The sequence below is a fragment of the Gossypium hirsutum genome, chromosome D13 (assembly GCF_007990345.1).
Source record: "Gossypium hirsutum isolate 1008001.06 chromosome D13, Gossypium_hirsutum_v2.1, whole genome shotgun sequence".
Classification (NCBI taxonomy): Eukaryota; Viridiplantae; Streptophyta; class Magnoliopsida; order Malvales; family Malvaceae; genus Gossypium; species Gossypium hirsutum.
The window spans coordinates 1,742,789-1,760,043 of record NC_053449.1 but is presented as its reverse complement, the minus strand read 5'-3'; the positions used below and the strand labels follow the sequence as shown (position 1 = coordinate 1,760,043).

Here is a 17,255-nt window from a genome sequence, read left to right as displayed (position 1 = left end):
ATTAAATTATTCCAAATTTTTTTTGTTTAAGTTATGAATTATTAAAATTGTTATCGTATTTATACAGTCCACCGCTAATTTAAAATTCTCATTCCTCTTCTCTTCTATAATTCTGTTTTTTTCATAAAATAATTTTAAATATTACGATTCTACAAATTAAAATTTAAATAATTTTCTTTTTTTATCTTCAACACTGACCATCATATTAACTTTGACTTATGGTAGTGATTCATCATACCAATCATCAAATCACTACTTGAATTTTGCTATCTAAATTAAAAAAAAAATCAATAATTTAAATAAAATTTTTCGAATAATTTAAAATAAAAATAAATAAATAAAGAAAGAGAGAGAGAGAGACCAACCTGACCCATTACACAGTTTGAAAGGTCTGCTCTGTCTTCTATAATTTTCAGACAACAAATCCCAAAAAAGGTAAGTTTCAATCTTCGCCCCTTTTTTCCTTATTTTCCCTCTCAAAGGTATTTTATTTTCTCTCCCTTTCTTATTTTTATTAAATTTGTTTTTTCAATTTTCCCTCTTATTTTAATTGGTTTTCTTGATTCCGCGTTTGATAGTTCTTCGTTAACGTTTCATGTTTTAGATCAGAAATTAAGAATTCATTGTTTTTATTTTATTTTATTATTAACAAAGTTTATTTACTTTCTGAAAGTTTTTGATTCTTTGCTTTTATTAGATATGTTTTCCGACGATCAGTTGAGTAAAAATCTTTGTTTTTCTGTCTAAACAGATTGTCAATATCTTCAAAAGGTTAAATTTTGATAATAAAAAAAGAAGAAGAAGCTAATTTTCACATTAACCTAATCAAGATTTTTAATTTGACCGAATTTATGATATTATGAATAAGTTTTAATTATCAAAACAGCAGGGAAAAATCATTATTTTGAATTTTTTTTTCCTGCAGGAAGAGCTATAAAGGAAGTAGAATTAATGGTGGTGTTGTTCTTGAATGTTGTTTATAACTGATTAAAATAATTGCTCAGTGGCATTTGTTGTGATTTAATCAAGGGTGGCTTCACTTGATGTGGCCTTTATATTTTCTGTCAAACAAGATTCTGAAAACAGATGAAGAAAAAGATGGGGATCGAGTGAATATGGTGGCCAGATGCTACCCTTTTGAGCTGCCATCTGATAATCAAAATGGCCACGAGACCGCCTTGCCTCGATCACATTTTGTTCAAGTGAGTGCATTATTGTTTCAAGCTTCCTTGCATTGCAAGTCTATTTTGTTTATGTTTCGATGATGAGGTTTGTTTGGTGTTTACAGGTTCCACATATTAACCAGCTGTTCTATTGGGACTGTGGACTTGCTTGTGTTTTGATGGCTTTGTCTACTGTCGGCATTAATGGTTATAGTATTCAGAACTTGGCCGAGCTTTGCTGCACGACTAGGTATGTTTTCATTACAACGTATGCAAAGAATTATATAAACATTATGAACATTTGGATGTGATATACGCTGATACCATTTTATTTCATCTTGTTTGCAGCATTTGGACCGTTGATCTCGCTTATTTACTGCGAAAGTTTTCCGTTAGGTTTTCCTATTACACTGTAACATTTGGAGCTAACCCGAACTACTCTGGGGAGACATATTACAAGGTAATTTACCTTTGCATCATATGCATCTTCGTAGTTGCTCTGTGTCTGTATTATTGTTGTTAATATAATAATCAAAGAAACTACTCGAGTATTTTGCAGGAACATCTGCCTAGTGATCTAGTTCGAGTAGATAAGCTATTCCAAAAAGCAGTGGAAGCAGGGATCAATATACTGGTATTTATCCGAGTGCATGTTTTCTTTTATCTCTTTGCATTAGAACTGTTATAGGTTAGAACACATATTCGTACTGCAGTTTGATCGCTCTAGTTGGGGTTTTGAACTGCTCCCATATTTCAGTGCAGGTCAATCAGCAAAGAAGAAATCTCTCGTTGGATCTTGTCGGGGAAGTATATTGCGATTGCTTTGGTTGATCTGTACAAATTGAGGTATGTATTCATATTTCAGTTTTTGGATGAAACTTATATAGTGATGATACCCTAGTATTAAATTCTTCTGCTAAAATCTTGCACTTACAGTCGATCTTGGGTTGGAGATGTTCTCATCCCTGGATTTCATGGCAATGATGTAGGATACACAGGTTAGCGTTGCACGCTTTTAAAATGTTGTTTTTTGTATAAAAGTTGAAAATATAATATCAGAATGCTAATAATGAGAATATATATATATATTTGTGGTACATATGGTTATATAATCTTGTCCATGAACTTATATGATCTTTCACATTTGATCACATCGTTGAGAAATTTGGTCTTGTTGTAGGTCATTATGTCGTGATATGCAGTTATGATGCTGAAGAGGATGAATTTGAGATTAGAGATCCTTCAAGTTCTAGGTACTTCCCAACCCTTCTTTTTCACTGCTTGGCAGCTCCCAATTATATAATCTCTTTTTGTTTTTGTTTTGTTCAAGGTCATATAATCGTTTTAAACACAGGTATTAAGGTAATCATTGTTGGTATGATGATTTACGAATAATTTTCAGAAATAAGCATGTTAAGAAACTTAAGGCGGCACTTCACACTAGGAACACCACGCCGTTATACACAGTGTTCATAAAATTGGTTCAATGGAACCTGTATCTATCTTATTAGTTATACTTCTGTTGATGTTAATTCAACTCTCAAGCTTCGTTTTTAAGAGTTTGTTTGATCTTATGCTAGAAGCATAAACTTGGGAAACAATATGTGCAGGAAACAAGACAGGATCTCATCAAAGTCCCTCGAAGAAGCACGCAAGTCCTTCGGTACTGACGAGGATCTTCTTCTGGTAAGATATCTATAAAACAACGAAACTTTCTGCCTTTTTTTGTATTGTTATTTGGTTGAAATGCTAAATTACTTAAAAATTTTCATCAAGTTCACATGTGATAAACCGAAACTATCCTCACCTAGCATTATCCGTCACTTGTTTGATCTTTGCTATGTTCCAATGTAGATATCCGTTGATGAGAGCCGTAAACAGAACTATCCCATAATATGATTTTTGATACGAGTAGCACCTGATATTCTTCATTGAGCTGCTCTCATCATTTTCTGCACTGCACATATTTTTCAAGTTCGTGTATAGTAAGCTTTCGGAACGAGTATTTTATGTCAATGAAGAATGATTCAGTTTTAATCCACAAATCAGGTACATTTGTAAAATAAGTTGGTTCATTTTGTATATGAGCTGTATATTATAATGTATTTGTTGTATATTTCTTTGTCCATGTTGGCAACTTGTTTGTAAACTCAAATCTATATAATAAATTTCTTCCTTTTTAAAGGACATGAAGAGCTACACACAAGTGTTCAAATGGTGCAATGTAAACAAAAAAAAAAAAAAACACAGAATTTGATAACATCCTTTGTTATGTTGAATTAAAATCCAACACAGAACACAACATAAAATTATTACAAAAGTTGTTGAAGTTCTAAATACTAATATAAACAACATGCTATAGATTCTCATGATGGTATATTAAAGTGAAAGAGCCAAGAGATTACAAAGGCAAAGACCATACAAGCTAGTAGGAAATTTAGAAACCGATGACCCTGCCAGAAGTTTCTCGAGTCTGCACCACGAGTCCCGACAGGAACTGCCGCTGCTGCCGCCACAGCTATGGAATCATTCGAATCATTCCATTGCTCCGTCATCTCGGTCTCGTTCATGCAAGCAACGTTGCGAGCAGTGGATCCACAAATCTCACATATTCTGGGGAAAAAAGGCATTGTAACATGCAATTCAGTAGGAGAATCAATAGACCAAGACATATGCTAGGTAAAACATACAAATCAGTTCATGTCTGATATTTAACTGCTTATGCCTGCAACAAGAACAACATAAATAACACGATACGATCTGCCGTGTATTAGCCGCTTACGTCTTGATCCAGCTTAACTAGAAAACCGAAACACAGTAAGGAGGCCTTGCAAAGGTGTTGCAAGAGAATGATCAACATGGCAGAGCATATTCAGCGTAAAAATTACCATCAAGGCACCTATATTAATTGTAAGATTGCATTTTGCCCCTTCTACTAAAAAATAGGATAAATTGATCTATGTACGTTAAATCAAAGAGTAAATTAATCCTTTTGTTAAAAACTAGCCCATGTATGTCAGCACGGGATACACGTAACACATCACGTGCTATTATTTTGTTATTTTGTCAACGATGACAGTTTTTAACAATAGAAATGAACAAATTTTTTAACAAAAAGAACTAGTTTGCTCTTCGACCTAATCCACAAGGATTAATTTGCTCATTGTTTAAGAATAGTGAGCAAAATGCAATTTGAAACTCAGTATTTACAGCATATTCAGAATAAATCCAATGAGGACCCTTTCTCAAAAACCGGCAAATTTCCCAAGTTCTTCCTAGCATATACCAATCTATAATGCAATGGCTACAACAAAGATTCACCCACATTTCTTACAGTACATACCAAAATAAGACAATAATAGCTCAAAACAATAAAAAATGTTTTACCTGTTTCCCTTAATTTTGAACCAGGCTTCAGCACACTGTTTATGAGCAGCAGCTAAATCATCTTTACAAGAACACCCCAACTCAATAGGCAAATCACATTCTTGGTTACTTGGATCCAAGGTGAGATGACAAATCCGACAATCCCTCTCCACATTGTCCAAATGCAGCTTGGTTTCAGTCACCACCTCAGCTTCCAGATCCACTTCTAAGGAAGAAGAAGAACAACTAGTATCCGACACTGAAGATCCCCTCTCCTTTATGATCTCACTTGTCCCAGATTTTGCTTCATTCGAACAAGACGACGAACACCTGCTGCTGTTGGTCCCTTGTTGTTGCTCCTCGTTGTCTGTCTGGTTTGCTTGTTCTTCTTCTCCATCAATGTCGATGACTACCACAACCCCTTCAGGTTCTTTAGCTAAAGCTTCCATCTTTTTTAAGATCCAAAGTGTGAATCTTCCATGTGACTCTGTTCTTTAACACACCAAGATCATCAGTTCTACAACAGGTTTTAACTATGTCTTAAAGCTCATTGTTTTACACTTGCACTTGAACAACAAGGGTAATAATAGTTTTTTTTTTAACTTTTAAAGTGTGTTATTTACTAATGTCTTAGCTGAAACTGATTGTCTGGTTTTTTTCTCTCTCTTGTTGTTTTTGTCAGTTCAGAACAAGACATGGAAGAAAATCAAGAGAGAGAAATATTAATACAATAAGAGATCTCATATAACTTACATAGATTTGTAAGGAAAAGTATAGAGAAAATTGGGTTTTTATTTATTTCTTTTTTAAGAGGTAGATATTTTGTCTTAGCCCTTGATTTGGTTGCCCTTTTTAGTGATTGCTACAGTTTGTTTAGGTTAAATTCTGTTATTAGTCCCTATATTTTACGAAAGTTATAGTTTTAGTCTTTATACTTTAAATTGGTCTTTTTAGTTTCTACATTTTTCAATTTTTAAAATTTCAGTTTTAGCCAAATAATAATTGTTAAATTCATTAAGTTCTACTATTTTCAAAATCTGATGCGACAAACATATTATTATACGTGTAATGCCATGTACACTTGTTATTTCTATATATTACTCGCTAAAAATTCTGTTAATGGATTAGCGACTATCATTTGTGTAAATATTAAAATTTCAAATTTTTAAAAATGTAAGGACTTAGAATGATTCAGTTGAAGAATATGGACTAAATCTACAGCTGTACACATAGTACAAGACTAGTAATTGAATTTAATTGTTACTATTTGGGTCAATGTTAAAATTTCAAAATTTGACCAATTTAAAAAGTATAAGGTTTAAATTCACAATTTTCACAAAGAACAGGGACCAATAGCAGAATATAACCTTTTGTTTAACAGTGGTATGGATGAAATTTTTGGATAGGACAACCAAAGAATTTGGTAAGAGTGGGGAACTTAGGCTTAGGACATAGGTGGTCCATATTTTTTTCTTTTTGTGTGTGTGTGGAAAGACGAAATTGTCCAAGCTTTTTGAATAGAAAATGTAGAGTTAAGTAGGGTGTTATGGGGCTGCTGAATTTAGCTGAGACTTGGTTGATTAGCAGCTACTTTAATAATCCGACATGTTTATAAAGTGAAAGGTGTTTTGCAATATACATATTTACTTTGGATTGGATTTAAGTAATATGATCATTAATGGTTAAATTATTTGATGGGTTAGTTATCCACTTTATTTAATTTTGTCTCGGGTACGATAATTCAAGCTAATAAGGATAAAGTTAAGTCATTTGAAGAAGTTCAGTTTTGATACATATTTAGGAAGACGCATACAGCCACCTATGGTATAGCTCAGGAAGAGAAGCTGTTTAAATCAGCTAGGTCTTGGATTGAAGAGGCCCCGCTAAAAGTGAAGCAGCTGGTTTTCTTGGGCGGGGCATCAAGTACAGATATCTTTATCGATAAACTAATTTCTAAATGTTGGAGAAGACTCTAAAGAGATCTCACTTCCCCATGAATTTATCTTGAATCGTGATCTTTTGGCTTAATATTATCCCAGTTTTGTCGAGGGAGCAGCCTCATTTTTTACCTTGAATTGGTCAAAATATACGGAATTTCTTACTTTTCATGGAGGATTAGATCCAGTGACTGGAGTCTATGGTTGACTGATATTGCACCCCATCATTGCGCTATTGCAACAACAAGTGCATTTGGAAGGAAACGAGGAAGGTGTGGAATGAAATCGGAAGGTAAATTAGGATAAAAAAGTTTTAATGTTAAAATGAGTAAATGGGTATCATTTAATAGTCTAATTGTGAATTAAATCTTTTTTTTATGATATTTTAAATCAACACGGAATAAATTGTTTATTTTTATAATATAAAGATTAAATTGCTCACTTTAATTTTGACGGACCATTTATAAACAAATGGATTAATTTACTTGATTTTATAAATAAATGACCCATCAATGTTAAGATTATATTTGTTGAAATTCAATATAAAATACATCTTGATTTGTATGGGGCCAGTAGTTAAAATTTTTGTCAGACATCCGTTTGATACAGGTTTAAATTATGTGACCTCCATCTCCTACCTTCAATCTTGTATAAAAAAAATTCAAAATAATATATATATATATATACATTACATTTATATTAAGTAGTCACGAACTTCGAGTATAAACTATAAAACGTACATGAAGAGAACAAAAAGAAATCGATAAATATAAAATTTATGTTTATATATAATATTGTGTATTAAAATTTTACTATTAAGATTTATTTAGAGCCGTGATTATAGTTTTCGTCTTGACATTTAAATAATACGTATTCAAAATTTAAGTTAAGCTCTTATTATATGTATTTATTGATTTTATATAATAAAAAAAAGATAAAAACCTCCAAATAATAAAATAATTTTTTATAAAAAATATAAATTTTTTAAATTATTTTTAATTAAGTTGATGTCTAATTTACTCGTAATTCGATTGGTTTATGTTTCAAATTTTGGTTTGTGGGCCTAATGAATTAGGTGTTGAATAATGAAATACATGATTTAATGGGCCTAACTAACTAAGAACTAACCATTATTGAATCCATATGGGTTTTAAGTTGGTTAAATCACAAGGCAAATCAAGGCCCAATGGAGCTCAAATGTGTGAAAATATAGAAGAATTTGCCACCAACACAACCCCTAATTTGGTGTAATTGTTTGCAAACCTTTTCAAATATTTTACAATCTTATTAGAAAATAAGAAATATTATATTGGGTTAATATATTATTCAGTATTTGAGTTTGTCTTCAATGTTCGATTTAGTAATTGAATTTTTTTCGTCCCGATTTCATATTTGATTTTGGATTCAATGTTTATTTTGGTACCTAAATTTTTATTTTGTCTCAATTGAATACTAAATTCAAGGAAAATGACAATTCCATGACAAATAATTGATGATTTTTTTTATTTACCTATTTAAATTTTTTTAAATGTATATAATTAAAATTAAAATTTTATATATACATCCGAGTCACAATTATTGAGACCTTAGTTGTCTAAAATGACTAAAGTTACATTCTCTGGTCGAATATTTCTTTGGATTGTCTGTTGAAACACTCTGTTCCATTCCCTGTTCGAACATCTATTTGGACAAGCTGTTGGGATAATAAGAGTTTGGACAACCTACATATATTTTAAGGTTGGGGTTTTTAACTTTGTTCTCCATGATATATTTACTCAAAACATTATATGCATGATATATTTAAATGAGACGTAAAATATGGTGGTCGGATTTAAAATTTTATAAAAATGTGTAGAAACTTCAGTTTACATTGTATGTTATATTGGTAATGAGTAGACTTGTTCAAGGTTGGGATCGTTTAAGCGTGAAGGTTCACCTGAAATTTAAGAGGGTTTGAATATTAAGTTTGAAAAATGAGCCTGGACAAAAAAAGATTAGTCCTGATTAAAATATGAACCAAACTCAAGCTTAAATATTCAAAGCTTAAAATTTAAAATAATCTTATTTTTTTAAAAAAAATTATAAAATAATATGATTAGGCCTAAAATGAATCAGATTAGTCATTTATAAATATGGGTAAGCTTGAATAGAATTTTAAGCTCGTATTTCTTATTGGATAGAACTTAGACAAATATAAAATGGGTTAATATCATTATTTAAACTCAACCAAAATCCAATCCAATCACAGTTGAAGCAATGATATAAAATTCCCATTGACCTATTGATGAGTAATGATGAGGTTGCCAACCAAGTACTCCAGAAACTATATTGTTACACAAGGAACAAGAAGAAGAAGAATTATTGTTTAATCCCTTTTTAATAATGAGTGCCCCCGCACTAATCATAACCTTTAATTTGTGTTTAAGTTGACTTATAATCCTTAAAGCATTCATCCACTCCAAAGAAATCTTCATCACATTCCCTTCAATCAAGCTTTGGGTCTATTTCCTAATCTAACCTTCCTTTCATCAATTTCCCTTCCTAATTAAAGGTTCCAACTTAGGTTACCATTTATGTCCCATTTATTTTTATTAAATTAAAAAAAATATAATACAATACCGACAAGTGTTAGGTGTAGTGATGAGTCGACACACTGCATTTTCAAAGAAAAACCAAACATACTCAAATCTTAAAAATGACATTGTTAGGAGGATAATCACGAGTCCCAAATATAAACTTTAAAGCAAAAGTAAAAATTTATTCTTTTAAATTCCGAGCATTTAGATTCGAATTTTATCGTGCAGAATTTTTTTTTTCAAAATTGTTCTACCTAATTAATTATTTAATTTAAGGTTGGTAATAGTTGATTTAATTATGAGTTAAAAAATTTAATGCATTAATTATATATAAAAGTAAAAATTTTACAAATATCATAAGTGATATTAGGCACGTTTTCAATCATATATTAACACATGCATATGCATGCGTTTACAACCCATCAAATACCATCCTAATATCAATACATGATATGATTAAAATATAAAGGGGACGCTAAAAGATTTCCGGGATTGGAATTAAATTATAAATATTCGGATTGAAGAATTAGAGCAGTAAGTAATATTGTATTAGTTTGTTTATTTTTAAACTTGTTCGAGTTCAGTTCGTGTTTGTTAAGAGTTTTAAATTTGTGTTTTTATTCATTTATTTAAGTTAAACGAATATGTTCACGATCATTAAATGAATATGGTTGTGAACATGTTCAAGAACAATGTTTATGAATAATAAACATATATCTTATTTGTGTATATATATTTATATATAGAATAATCGAATATAAGTATTAATAATTATAGAGGAACCCACTTACACCAATGTAAAACTTAAGTAGTTTAACACCTTTTTGTAACTTTTTATATGTTTAATATTTTAACAATCCAACCGTTAAATTTATCAAAATTTTTGTACTTGTCATACATATAAATTTAGGGTAAACTACCAAAATAGTCACTTTTGTTTGGCTCAGGTTACATTTTAGTCACTTATGTTATCACGTTGTAACATTTTAGTCACTGAGCCGTTAGTTTCTATTAACGGTGTAACAATAAACTGATGTGGCACGTTAAATCATCATTTCAAACAAAAATTCTAGGTTAATTTATACAATCGGTCCCCATATTTTTTCGTTTGGAGCAATTTAAATTTTTTTCTTTTATGTTTTTTTAACTTTCTTTCTTTTCCATTCTCTTATGCTTCTCCATTTGTTTTCCTCCCTTCTCTATTTCTTTCAACGTAGTTTTTCTATGTTTTATTTTTTTGAACAATTTAATTTTTTCGAGTGGGGCGAGCTTGTGGACTAGTTACAAATGGAAAGCATAGAAAAACTATGTTAAAAGAATTGAAGAAGGGAGGAAAATAGAGGGAGAAGCATAAGAGAATGGAAAAAAAAAGTTAGAAGAACATAAAAGAAAAATTTTAAATTGTTGAAAATGAATAATATAGGGACCAATTGTAGAATTTAACCTAAAATTTTCGTTTGAAATGATGATTTAACGTGCCACATCAACTTACCGTTACACCATTGTCGACAATTAACGACTCAGTGACTAAAATGTTACAACACGATAACGTAAGTGACTAAATCGTAACATTTCAAACATAAGTGACTAAAATGTAACCTATTTAAGAGTAAAAAAGTTATTAAGAAAAATGAATAGTTAGAAATTTTTAATTTATGTCAAACTTGACATGCATTATCTACATGATTAAAGCATGAAATATAATAGTTGGATTGTTAAAATATTAAACATACAAAAAATTACAGAAGAGTGTAAAACGACTTAAATTTTACAGCGGTGTAAGTGGATCCCTCCCCATAATTATATTATAAGTAAACAAAATAAGCCCACAAAGAATAATTATTTTATTAATATAGAATAATTAAAAAAAAGTTTTAAATGATATATTAAAAGAGCTTTAAAATAACATAAAAGAATTTGTCCGTGAACATAAATGAACTGGATAGGTTTTGCTTGTGTCCCGTTCACTTAATAAACTAGTCTTAAAATCATATCCGCTTAACAGAAACGAAAAAAAAATGAATTATTCATGAACTGTTTATTAAATACTTATTGTTATATTAGTTTACTGTTTGTTAATAGAATAATCCCGAGTAAATTGATTGATATAAAATAAATTAACCTTATTGACATATGAAAGATGAGCTAAGCACATATCAAAGGAAAAAAAGGAAAGAAGAAAACACAAGAGTCACAAAATCAGCTGCAATGATGGGTCAAGCTGAGACAAAGAGACAGATTAAGATACAGATGACATGAAACAATAGCTGGTTTTGTCAAATGTTTTCCTTTTGTCTTCAAAGTTATGAAGGTATGGAGAGTGGATCAATGTTGGCTTTAAACATCTTGGTTTTTAACCATAATTCTTCCCCTACCATTACTACATGTAAAAAGCTGCTTTTGAAAACAAAATATTTGATTTAGGCAGCAAATTATGAAAAAAGAAGAAGAAGAAGGAGATCTTGAATATAGATTATCAATCTTTAAAAACATTATACAATGTAAAAAACGATATTAATAGTGGTACGTTGAGATAAAATTATAAAATTTTAAGTGAACTTAAATTAAATATTTAATTTTTAGCCACTCCCATAATTTATAGTAAAGTTTTCATTTATTTTAAAGAGGTTTTATTTTTACAAAAATTTTACTCATTTTTCTAATTTCAAGTTTAAATTTGTACTTTTTTATTTATTTGATGTTTAACTATTGTAACAAATGTGTATCAGATAAGTCTTTTCCACATATTATTATACTAGTAACCAACCGAAGCATAAAAAGCTTAAATTAACTTATTAATATCTGAGAGGGACTAAAAATTACATTTGCCCATTTAACCAAAGGGCCAATCCCTAGCTTCATCCTTAATTTTCGATGGTCCCATTTCCTTAACAAATATGTGTGGTAAATTGGCAGGTTTGATGTCACTAACACTAGAAGGCCTATATCCCTAGCATTACATAGTTATTGAAGAGTCTTCTCTTTTTTGGCATCCATGAAAAATCACATTGGGCAACCAAGAATGGACAAACAAGATGACAAGAAGAAAAAGAGATTATCGTGGGGGTGCATGTCTATTTTTCCAACCAACCAAAGTGGCATGCATGGACAAGAGTTTTCAATCTCTAATTCTTGCCCCCATTGTTTTCCCATAAAAAGAAAGTTACTCAATTTTCTTTTTAAAGTAGACCACAAAAATCAAAGTAGCTAGGTGTAAATTTGAGGGCCAATGGCTGTTTCTAGACATACATGAAACCCCTGCAAAAAAAGCGAAATAATGTACATTTCATGTCCTTAGAGGTCTCTTATATTTTATAACTGCTCCATCGAATTATGAAATATTACAAAATAATATATTATTGATTTGTAATGTTTTGGTCACTTGTATGTTAATTAACTCTAACCTCTTAATAAAATGACAACGTGATACGTTAACTCAATATTATATAGGGTTGATATCAAATTTGGCCTATGAATTATAGTTAAAATATCTATTTGATATTTTTATATTTATTTTAATGATAATTTTAAAAAGAGTAAAAAATTCTTAATTTCTTTTTGCAATTATAAGAAATAAGTTTTAAAATTTATTGAGCCAAGTTTTTGAAGTGGCCACTTTCACCATCAATATATTGCTTGCCATATTTGAAGTAAATTTTAGAACAAAATCTTTGCTTTTTGAATGATGTTGATTAAAACAACTTATCTTAAAGATTGAATTGGATAGGATCAAGTAATTGGATCCATTGGATTATGGAGAACAGATTGGGATAACATTGAACAATAAATCTCCAACAGTCCACTTTACATTGGTCTTTATTAGTATATTGTATTTTGTTATTTTCTAGCTAGTTTTTAGTAGGGAATTGATTGTAAGTGATCTTTAGTATGCTAGCAAGTCTCAAAAAAGAGACTTTTATAGGTTTTTTCTTGAGACTTTGAAAATGTAGGATTCAAAGACCATCATGGTAGATGAAGTGCCCAGTTCTGACTTCGTTGCAATCGAGGAACTCCAAGAACAAATTGCTTTGCTCACTCAGAACTCCAACAAAGCTTTGAAGAAGCAATTGAGAAGATTCAAGAAGTTTGAGGCCACCAAAAGCATTCCCAAGAACAAATCCAAAGGTGTTGTTATAAAAAAAATAGGTTGAGAAAGAGAAAAAGAAAAGAGTCAAATGCCACGAGTGTCACGGATTTAGACCCATCCAAGCCGAGTGTGTTAACACTGAAGAAAAAGAAGAAATCATTCTGTGTGACTTGGAGTAATGATCTTTTCACTAGCAACTCTAAGTCTGATGAAAATCATTTTAGTAACTATGTAGCATTCACAACAAATGTCACTATAGGATCTGATATTGCCACTGATGTTGAATTTGAAAGAGACTCTAGAGAGGATTTTTTGTAGACATATAAGATCATGCTTGGGAAATGAGTGCAAGTGTATTATGTGAATGCTACATTGTTGAAAGAAAACACTTACGTAAAAAAGGAGAATGCTAAGTAGATCAAGTAAGTTAAAGCCAAAGAGTCATTACTTGCAGGAGAATTAATCAATCTAAAGAAAACTCAAAGAAAACTAAGTGAAACCAAGCCAAAACTCGAGAAGTTTAATTTCGATAGTGAAAAATTGGATGAGGTACTTGCTACTAGAAGCAGAGATCTAGGAAAAGAAGATTTTGGCTATGTAGATAAAGGGAAAGTTGTCATGAAGAGTCCTACAGTGTTTGTGAAGGCAACAAATTGTGTTTGTTGACACCATTTTTTGATGAAACGGGGTCGACTTGGATTTAAAAAAAAAGAATGAAAACGGGAGTCGCCACCAATCCTTTTTTGACGAGGTGTGATCGGGTCACCTCAAAAAGTAGTTGTTTTTAATAAATGATTTAATTTTATTAAAACAACAATTTTGGTCTACGAAATTCAGAAAAATGAGTTCGGGAGCCGGTTACGCACGAGGAAGGATTAGCACCCTCGATACGCCCAAAATTGGAACCTAGTTGATTAATTAGTGTTTTAGTGTCGAAAATTGAAAATTTGAAGAGTTTTAAAAAATGCGATCCTTAAAAGAAAATCTGATATCGTGAATTGAAACATAAGATTCTCTTGTTCCGAAGGAATATCACATCCAGCAGGTTAGGACACGATACTCTAAACCATCGAAACCAAGATCACCTTATAGTTTAATGAAACCATAATTTGAAGCTTTAAGAGGATATTTGGCTATTTAGTCAAACGAGAAATCGAAACCCAGCACGTTAGGGCACGTTTTCTCGAGTTTCCAAACGCGAAATATTGCCTTGTTTAGAAAAATTTTCCTTTTGGTGTTTAGTGTCAATGCTTGACAAAACAATAACGAATGCGACAAGGTGAGCAAAGTAAAGTGAGTAACAACAATGCAATAGGCAAAATGAAATGACGAGGCGATTACATAAACAAAGCATACAAATAAATAAATAAAACTAACATTTAAAAAAAAAGCACAAGCGTACACGAATAAATAAACAAACACCAAATAACAATGATGACAAATAAATACAATTATGTAAAAATGTATATGCATATATAATTTTAAGCCATAAAATAAGAAATGCATATAAATTATAGAATACGAAAACATAGGTAAATATATACATAAGATGGTATAAAAATATGTACATGGAAATGTATAAGAACTATATATAAATACTATATGTAAAATATATTAAAATAGAGACATAATATACGTAGATAAATATATATATAAAACAAATATGTGTAATATAATTTTAGGATATATGCGTAAATGTATATATATTTAAAGAATGCATAGGTGATATACAAATATACTAACAAAATAATGATATTAAACCCTTAATAATACTACATAACATATACAGGTTAGTATTAAGTAGAATAACAACAATAAAATACTAAAAATATAATAATAGTAACGTTAATAGAATATATTAGTATAAATAATATTGAAATTAAAATAAAATAATGATGAGAAGTAAAAAAGGGATGAAAATCGAAATAAAAAAAGGTTAGGGGCAATTTTAAAAAGAAATATATAAAATAGAAGGACCAATTGGAACACGCTAAAACACGGGAAGGATTAAAAGTGAAAATATCCTGTCCTCTCGAAACGCAGCGTTTAGTGGGGGATCAAAATAAAAAACGCGCTTGAATTTTAAGCCAATTTAAAAGGAATGAAAATCTAATCGCAAAAGTTTAGAAAAGCGGAAGGGTCATTCGCGCAATTAGACCCTTCCGCAAAAACACGCGGATCCTCCTCGTGGGTCGGGTCGGGTCGGTCCGACCCAGGGCAAAACGACGTCGTTTTATCCCCTGGGTCATTTTCGCAAAACGTCGCCGTTTTATTAACAGTATAAAAGTTAAATTTCCTTTCTTATTTTCATTTCAGCTGAGTCTTAGGAAAAAAAAAAGAGAAAGGGATTTTTCTCTCTGGGGAAGCCCAGAAACCGGCCAGGAGAGCCACTGCACGCCGTCACAGCTCCACCGCGCCGACCACCGTACACGGTGGCCGGAAATCGCCTTAGGTAAAAATTTCTCTCTTTCTTTTGTATTTTATTATATGCATATATAGGTGAGTGTAAATCTGAAAATAAAAAGAAATGAGAAAATATTAGAAACCTTGACTTGTCTTTGCCGTTGGTCTCTTCTTCTTTCTCTTTTTTGCTATTAGCGTTTCCGATTTTAGGGCGTTTAAATCTCCCCTTTTTGATGTTTGATCTATGCTACTTATGATGTTTTAGCTTTTGTATATTTGTTGTTGAAATCCTTTTTTTGAGATTTTTCGAATTTTACACTGCTCAGTAAAGAGAAAGAAAGGCCCCCCCTCCCCTCTACATTCGGATCTGGCCTTTATAGCCATTTCTATACAACATTTTTTAAAATTCTGGCCATTGCTCCTTGTCGTCTGCTCTGTCTTGGTGTTTGTTTCATTTTGCAGGGTATGGAGGGCCAGACGCGTGCGTGGAGAGTGGTGGTGGTAGTGCGCAAGGTGGCCAATGGTTGGCCGTTGGTGGGAAGCGGCGGCTGACAAGATGGGAGCTAGGGTTTGCTGCTGAAATCTTTTAAGCAAATGGGCTATTAGGGTTTTAAAATTTGGGCTCAGGTAGTTTTAGGATTGGGCTAGGTTGGTTTAGGGTATTGGGCTAGGTTGGTTTAGGCTTGGTTTAGGATGAGATGGGTATGGGGTTTAAGTAGCTTTGGTTATTGGGTTTTTGGGGGTGGCCTAAAATTGGCCTGTACAGCTGCCCCTCTTTGCTCATTGTCGTGTAACGGGAATGGAGCAAAGACATAATGAAAGGCCAATTTTGCCTGGTCTTGCTGGGTCTTGACTTCATTGGTGTTCTTCTAGTTCAGATAATCTTCTTCCAATCCACTGCATCTTGTAGCTTTAGATTCAATCTACTACATTTTCTGACATATGCCTTGTAGCTTCGATCTACTCCAATGTAACTTCAAAGATATGTGATTTGTGGCTTTGATCTACTTCCATGTAGCTTCATAAAGGTAAGATCTAAGCTTCAATCTGCTCTGTTACGACTCTATGGGGATGAGATTTGTGTTTTTAGTCTGCTCCACTACTGCTTAGGGAGATAAGACTTGATGCGATCTGCTCCACTATTGCTTAGGGAGATAAGATTTGTGCTCTTCACTCTATTCCACTGTTGAATGCAGGGAGATAGAGTTATTGGCTTCAATGTACTCCACTGTAGTCAGGGAGGTAAAATCTGCCATCGTCGATCTGCTTTCTTCGATCTACTTCACCACTAGTATGGGAAGACTTGATCTGCGTCGTCGATCCACTTCCAATTCATTATAGGAAGATAGGACCTGTTATCTTTGATCTACTTCACGCCAATACATGAAGACAAGATCTGCTTTCTGCGATCTACTTCGCCATCAATATGGGAAGACAAGATCTGCATCTTGGATCCACTTCCTATCAATAGAGGAAGATAGGACCTGCTATCTTCGATCTACTTCATGCCAATACATGAAGACAAGATCTGCTTTCTTCGATCTACTTCGCCACCAATATGGGAAGACAAGATCTGCATCTTCGATCCACTTCCTACCAATATAGGAAGATAGGACCTGTTATCTTTGATCTACTTCACGCCAATACATGAAGACAAGATCTGCTTTCTGCGATCTACTTCGCCATCAATATGGGAAGACAAGATCTGCATCTTGGATCCACT

General features: G+C 31.9%; 2 protein-coding genes across 11 annotated transcripts; one reads left to right on the top strand and one right to left on the bottom strand.

The window, feature by feature from the left end:
- Nucleotides 1-356: 356 nt before the first annotated feature.
- On the top strand, nt 357-3,350 carry LOC107916717 (guanylyl cyclase 1). 9 transcript variants are annotated; one of them, XM_041109892.1, is made up of 10 exons: nt 357-435; nt 1,074-1,202; nt 1,289-1,413; nt 1,512-1,623; nt 1,723-1,797; nt 1,921-2,009; nt 2,100-2,161; nt 2,344-2,416; nt 2,774-2,849; nt 3,018-3,350. In XM_041109892.1, exons 2-10 carry the CDS (start codon nt 1,116-1,118, stop codon nt 3,060-3,062), a joined length of 744 nt encoding a protein of 247 aa, XP_040965826.1. In that variant the 5' UTR covers nt 357-435; nt 1,074-1,115; the 3' UTR covers nt 3,063-3,350. The 9 variants fall into 9 exon arrangements, with proteins under 9 accessions (XP_040965826.1, XP_040965824.1, XP_040965822.1 ...); XM_041109890.1 differs by having other exon boundaries at nt 362-435; nt 926-1,202; XM_041109888.1 differs by having other exon boundaries at nt 363-435; nt 2,744-2,849.
- LOC107916718 (uncharacterized) lies at nt 2,864-5,299 on the bottom strand. 2 transcript variants are annotated; one of them, XM_041109893.1, is made up of 3 exons: nt 4,551-5,257; nt 3,586-3,776; nt 2,864-3,120 (listed from the first exon to the last, which is right to left on the bottom strand). In XM_041109893.1, the coding sequence occupies exons 1-3, from the start codon at nt 4,976-4,978 to the stop codon at nt 3,092-3,094; spliced, it is 648 nt and encodes a 215-aa protein (XP_040965827.1). In that variant the 5' UTR covers nt 4,979-5,257; the 3' UTR covers nt 2,864-3,091. The 2 variants fall into 2 exon arrangements, with proteins under 2 accessions (XP_040965827.1, XP_016701560.1); XM_016846071.2 differs by lacking the exon at nt 2,864-3,120 and having other exon boundaries at nt 3,416-3,776; nt 4,551-5,299.
- Nucleotides 5,300-17,255: the final 11,956 nt, after the last annotated feature.